Source organism: Oryzias latipes, chromosome 1 (genome assembly GCF_002234675.1).
Source record: "Oryzias latipes chromosome 1, ASM223467v1".
Taxonomy (NCBI): Eukaryota; Metazoa; Chordata; class Actinopteri; order Beloniformes; family Adrianichthyidae; genus Oryzias; species Oryzias latipes.
The window spans coordinates 2,974,266-2,981,086 of NC_019859.2; the positions used below are offsets into that span (position 1 = coordinate 2,974,266).

General features: G+C 40.7%; 1 protein-coding gene across 2 annotated transcripts in view; it reads left to right on the top strand.

Moving 5' to 3' along the window:
- The window catches only part of cygb (cytoglobin), a 31,180-nt gene extending 25,024 nt beyond the window's left edge, over positions 1 to 6,156 (top strand). The window contains exon 4 of one of the 2 annotated variants that reach the window (XM_020702137.2): positions 854 to 6,156. In XM_020702137.2, the coding sequence (XP_020557796.1) occupies positions 854 to 1,018 (165 nt within the window). In that variant the 3' untranslated portion in view covers positions 1,019 to 6,156. 2 annotated transcript variants of the gene reach the window in all.
- The last annotated feature ends 665 nt before the right edge of the window (positions 6,157 to 6,821 follow it).

Here is a 6,821-nt window from a genome sequence, read left to right on the forward strand (position 1 = left end):
GCCCTTTTTTTTTTTTTTTCTACATTTGAACCTTACCATAATGATTAACAACCAGTAAACTTGTTGCTTTATGCTGCTTCATGGTCTTATCCCCCTTCCCCTCCTATTATCACCCCCTACCCCCCCTCTCTCTAACGTCCCTCTCTCTTCTTCCCCTCTTTCCTTTTCCGTCCGGTCCAACACCAAAGATTTTCAGACATGATTGAAATTAATAAAGTTTGGCCTCAATTACAAAAGGGGTTTATTCAGACATACCTTTGGTTTGTCTGAAGATTAATAACCTCTCTTGTTAAAGTAAAATATGTCCAACACAAGAGGCCCTCAGCTCTCATCTGTCTGCCCAGCTGTTGGACAGGACAAGTTAAAAAAAAAAAAAAAAAAAACAAGAACAATAAATACATTTAAAAAAAATAATCCTAAAATCAGCAAGAAGCCAGTGCAAGGACACAAGAATAGGTGTGATGTGCTCGTGTTGTTTGTCTCCTGTTAAAAGTCGTGCAGCAGAGTTCTGTATAGTTCTGGACTAACTGGAACCGGGAAAGTGCCTTGTGGGAAATCCCAGTGTTAGGTGCGTTGCCGTAGTCCAGTCGGGAAGAGATAAAAGCGTGCACGACCTGCTCAAGAATAGTAAAAGATAAAGGGTTTAACTTTAGATAAAAGCCGCAAATTATGAAATCTTGATTTTTTTTTTAAACACCATTTATCTGTTTGTCAAATTTGAAATCCCAGTCCACGATGACACCAAGATTGGTGGCTGTGGGCCTCTGGTAATGCTTTTCGGTGGAGCTGCTTTGCTTCTGTTGACGATCAAAAACCTCTTTGTTTCAATTTTTCTTCCTCTTCTGCTAAGCAGATCCTGAGTGGCGTGATGCTGAGCGTGCTCTCAGAAGATTTCCCAGAATTCTTCACGGCAGAGGTGCAGCTGGTGTGGACCAAACTGATGGCGGCGGTGTACTGGCACGTGACCGGCGCCTACACCGAAGTGGGCTGGCTCCAGGTGTCCAGCTCGGCGGTGTGAGGAGGAAGTGAGACGATGCGAGCGAGGGGAAAATGCAGTGAGGAGTTTAGCGCTGCAGGTCGTGGAACGTCGCTCGACGCCGCTCTGTGTTTTGGTGCTAAGCTCCACCTGCTGTGGTGTTTCCACGCCGCGGGGGATCAGCCGGACACCAAACAATGTAGCCAGAAGTCCACTTCACTTTTAGCCCGCGCGAGCTCCTGTTTGTGTAATTAGCAGGTGAAATGATCTCTGATGTCGACTGTTGACTTCTTCTGCTGTGATCCGTGTTCCTGTCAGAGAACGGCTGAGTGTTTGAACAACTTCATTAAACTTTTGCAGCAGAGAGGATTTTGAAAAGCAAACTTTAGCCAAGACAAAGAACAACTACAAGTAATAGGTTTACCACTTTGGGTGTAATTTATCTTTAACAGGAATTGGAGTTGGGCAAACATTGAATCTAAAGGGATTTTACCCAACAAACATCAACCATTTTAATGCAAGAAATCTTATCCAATCAGTTTTTTACCCCAAAAGCCTGATTAGCAGCAGTTGTGCCACATGGAATAAGTTCTCGAGTGAGGTCAACCTGATTACAGGTTGTCTCCTTGTAGAAACTTTAAGACTTTTGCTTCTGGCTCTTTGCAGGTTTATTTTCCTCTGACTTGGTTTCATTTATGTAGCAACCGCTGTGACAAAGTTTCCTTTCTGTGCATGTGCATGCAGCTACAGGTTTTCAGTCGGTCAGATGCAGATTTTTGCTGTTTATGGTCAAACTCATGAGTTGCACGTTGCTGATCGGAGAAGACGAGCAACGATGGTGACACAGTTACTTTTTGTTGAATGTTACCACAAACTGATTCCAGCTTTCTTTGAATGAAAACATTGTTTAAAAAAAAAAGAAGAGAAAATCCTGTTTCTGGTTGAGGTTGTGTTGAGTTTCCCCCCCCCATTTTTCCACTCAAGCAAGTATGATCATTTCCCAACCTGTGTGTGGATAAATGGACACCAAGAAATTGCAAAAATTAGACTACAATCAATCACAGAATCTGGTTTGTATCCAGTGGGGTCGGCCCTTTGGCTGTATCGAGAACTGGAGTGAGTGAGTCCGACATCACCCCTTTACTTCCAGTTTTAACAAAATTAAGCTAATTCAGTTGCCTTTTCTTTTTCTTTTTTTTTTTTGGAGCCAGACGTCAGTAAGCAGTTCAAGTTGTTCAGAGTCATAGTTTCTATGACAACCACTCTCTTCAATCAGGTGTGAGCTAGTTAGAAGCAGGCTACTGTCAAACATATTAATGTTGGGTTTTGGGGCCTGCAGGCTCCGCCCACTTTTATTGAGGTATCTGATTGGTCTCTTTATGATTTGTACAAAACTTGACTTCAGAATAGTATCATGAAAAAAAAGAGGTTTATCATGAACATGTTAGAAATGGGTATCAGAGCCAGAATGGTTATTCTGACCAATAGAATCAACAGCTGTTTATTTGTCTATAGAAAGTCTATGAGGTTTTGTCTTCTTGGAGCCAGTGGGTACTTCCTGTTTGGAACACCAGGGGGGTGGGGTTACTCAGTCCAGTTCTCATATACAGTCGATGGTTTGGACTCGCATAATTGGATGTTTGCCAACAGGCACACATAAGTGGACAGCCTGTGTTATGGGTCCATCATTTTTCATTCCTGCTTTTAGCTGTTAAGGGTTGTTTGAGTCAAATTTACAGAAAATCACGCGTTCTGAAAAGCTCAACCATCTTTCTATGAGACGAACCAAAACAAATATTCAGTTATTCTAGTCAGTATTTAATGATTAGTTTAATATTGTCAAATTAAACTTGCTTTAACGAGCAGATGAAAGCCAAAGACGCCCAAGAAAGCCTCCACAGAACCAGGGAGGACATGCAAAGTCCATACAGAAAGCCTTTAAATTAGATTTGAACTGGGAACCTTCCTCCGCCAAGGCCTGGGGATTTCTAGCAAGTTATTCTATTTGACAAATATTTTTCTAGATTGATTTAGTAAAGATGAATCGTCTCTGGTGTCCCCACATGCTACTGGTTGAGTTATTGGTCTGCGGAACGTTGTGACGCTGGACTTCACTGACAGTTTCTTCAATGATGATTAGATTCCATTTCCAATTCAGTTCAGTTCAATACTGATTCAAATTTTGATTTTAAATCTAACATTGGCTTTCCAGTTAAGGAGATTTTTCACATTTTAAGCTACACAAAAGGAAAAATTGCGGCACCAGGATTAATGCAATTAACAATAAACATCAAATTCAGATTTTTAAGATTTAGTGAAAACAGATCAACAAAGTCATCTAACTTAAGTCAAGACTGAGTCCTTCAATTAAAAAAACGTATGAATCCATTCATCCAGATTTTGCAGATTGTTTTTTTAAGATAAGCTTAAAGTCTGGTTGTTTTAGTTGCTGAGCTACAATCATGCTGGCCTCTCAGCTGGGAGAGATTTGGTTGGCAACCACCTGAAGAGGAAGTTGACATTTGAACATGTGGGTTATTTCTAGATACTTTAAATCCAACAGAACGGCACACAAAGGCTGCACTTTTGGATGTGCCTCGTCTTATACGGAAAGAAAGAAGAGATTAGATTTTTTAAGCTGCGGAAAAGAAAAATCTGGGCTTTTTAAGCCACAGCTATGAGATAACAGAGCTGCTGACTGTTAATAGATCCTCTGTATTCAGCTACTATATATATATATCCTCATGTTTGATAGACCTGCAGCCCAACATTCCTCTCTTAGTCTCATATCTGATGTCTACTGAAGAGTTGTGTGTGTGCAGGAGCACAGCGGACAAATGTGCATATTCTTCTGTGTTTGTTTACAAGTGTTGAAGAGCGGCGTGAAAGTCTCGATTGTCCTGCTCCTCTCATCATCAGCATCGGCTTTTTTTAAGCTGAAAGTGAGGCGGAAGATGTCAGCGGGTGGACACGATTGGCGACCACACGTCAGGCGTGCGATGAAACGTCTCCTGCATGGATGTTTAAAGAACTGTCGGGTAGTTTACCTTGTTAAACTCTGTCAGAGAGCTGCGCTGCTTTAAAAGCTGCATTAACGGCTACAAATCCTCCCTGGAGGTCTATTAAAATGATTTTTTTAAAGCAGGTTCAGGCTAAGAAAGCCCCACTAACTTTACCTTATTTGACTCTTCTTTGGATTGCGTTCACTCTCACCGCCAGTCCTCCTCTGTGGCTAATTCCCAAACATACCTAGCAAATCTGTTTAGAATGGACATTTGATCCAATCTAGAGTTTACATCTGCCCCTGCGACGTCCTCCACATCCCATCTGATCCTCCCTGGCATCAGCATCTGGCATTAATAGGGAATATAATGAGTTTCCTCTGCTCGTCATTGGGTCATCCATCTACTTTAACCTCCCATTGCTTCTGCTGGGATCTTCGCGACCGACTGCTAAAGCAATTATGCCCGGACAGCTGGTTTTCCAACCCGCAGCACCGTGTCGACCATTAACGGCCAAACACTTTAGATGGCGTCCATTCAGGAGAAAATGAGATCAATGAAGCAGCAATCAAGAACAAAAACCAGAGATAAAATGCTGATGTGATGCTCTAATGGACACAATGACAGTTTCCAAACTTTTAATTTAACTGAATTCTTCTGGAAGACATTTTCCAGAAGGCTGACAGGGTCTGAATGCAAAAGGACAAAATGTTCGACCGCTATTGACAGGAAGTCATCGTGACTGCTTTAGATGTTACATCTGGTCTGAACTTCAGTGGCTGGAAAAAAAATTTTTATGAACTCCAAATGTAAATTATACTTTAATACACAAAAAGAACATATCTTCATACTAACAGGGAGACCCATTGGCAATATAAACATATTTTTCCAACCTGAATAAATGACTAACTGTATGAAAAACAATATTGATTTATGCTGTGCAGTCTGGCTTGGCCAAAATATCAGTTTCAGTTTTATTTTTTTAAATCTCAGATAAATACATAGTCATATAGATAACTATAATCAAAGACCACACTTTGGATTTAACGGTTATGATTGCAAATTTCATTCATTCATTCATAAATGAAAGAATGAATGATTTCAAAGTTTATATTTCCCTTTTTAAAAATGTTGAAAGCATTATTAAACTAATTACAAAAAACAGCACACAGCTTATTTTTTTGTTCAACTGTTTTCTTAGAGTACGAGTTTTAAAAAGGGGTAAATACATCCCTTACCTTTACGCCAACTAAATGTTTTTATACTGCGACATCGTTCTCAGTAGCCTTTTAATTATGATTGTGCGGTAATTAGCAAAAAAAGCAAAAAGCCTGCATTGTTTTTTAAGACATAGTTTCTGCAGAGCGGCAGGAGCTCATTAGAAATTTCCCTCTGAGTTGTGGGCGGGTCTGTTGGCGCAGAGCAAGCCTCTGCTAATTTCCCATCAATCCTTTGCTTATGCTCTCTCCCGCTAGCTTATACCACCCAACAACGCCAGGATAACAGAGTTGTTGCATAAACTAAACTTGAAGAGATGTTAAGGAAAAGTTTCATAAGTTTAAACTCAAGCTGTAGCTCCTCTCTGACAGGTGAGTAAGAGCAAACATCTCAAACTTCTCGTCATGCTGACAGTGACGCTTCATTGATTCAGAAACAGTTTTTAAGATTTGTTGCCAGATGCCCAACATCCGCTCTACTCTGAGGGTCAGACCTCCAGTGGTTCAGGAGGGGTTTCTTTTGTCAAAAGCTTCCCCACAAACCATTATCAGTTTCCACACCCGCATGGGTCAGATCGTGTCCCCACATGCTGATAGCCTCCATCTGAACTGTACATTTTGTCATTTCACCTCAGTAAATAGGGGTCCGTGGCATATGTGGCTCTGTGCTTTTATTGTGAAATGTTCCTATGAGTCTACAGTCATATTTTTCTATTGTACATCTCTGCGGAGGTGGCTGTATGTGAATGCTTTGTTCGTGTTTGTGTACCTCGCTGTCTGTGGCAGCGAGCGCCGTGGCTTTGTGGAGTTTTTGCGCATGTTTGCACAGACTTGTAACTTTACACACAAAATCATAACATCAATAAACTATGCTTGTATATTTCTCAGATCTATCTTTTCTTCTTTAAATATTGATCTGATGTAAAGATTGGTGATTTGAATAAAGATGGGACGCCGAGGACTCTTTTGTGTGGCTAGTTTTTATGGTTGCTGGGTGCAGGATTTGATTTTTATTTTGCTTTTTTAAAAGAGGATGTTGCATCGAGGTTTCATCACCTGCAGAAACCGTTTTTTTAGATCATGTTTTTCTTCTGAAATGCTTGCAGAGAGCGGAAAGGAGCAAAACGGGGTTGAAGATAATAAAAACTGACAGCAAATGGGCTGAGATGAGCTGCAGATTGCTTCAAAGAAGGTGAACCTTCCAGTTTGGTGTGAAATAAAATGATGAAATTCTGTAGCAGTTGAGATGTAAGTGAACCCTGACCTAACAGGTTCACAAAGGAGCTGCAGACACAGACCTGCCACAGTGTCGTTTTAAACAGTTTCCATGGCTTTAAGGGATTGATATTTCATCAACAGAAGAAATTCAGGCAATTTTCTGAACAACATCAAGGAGCTTTGGGAGACTGATTTCATCTTTCTATTATTCTACTGCAGCACTGCAAACACATTGTCCTGAAATAAATCCACTTTGTTTGATTACCTGCCTCAGGCTTGCATAGACAAAACAAGCAGTGCCCAACTGTGTAGATTTTAAGTATTTTATGCTTTATGATTTATCTTTGGAGAAACAACCAACAGGGATGCAAATGTACTAAACCAATGGTTCTGATAAAAAGGCCTGGC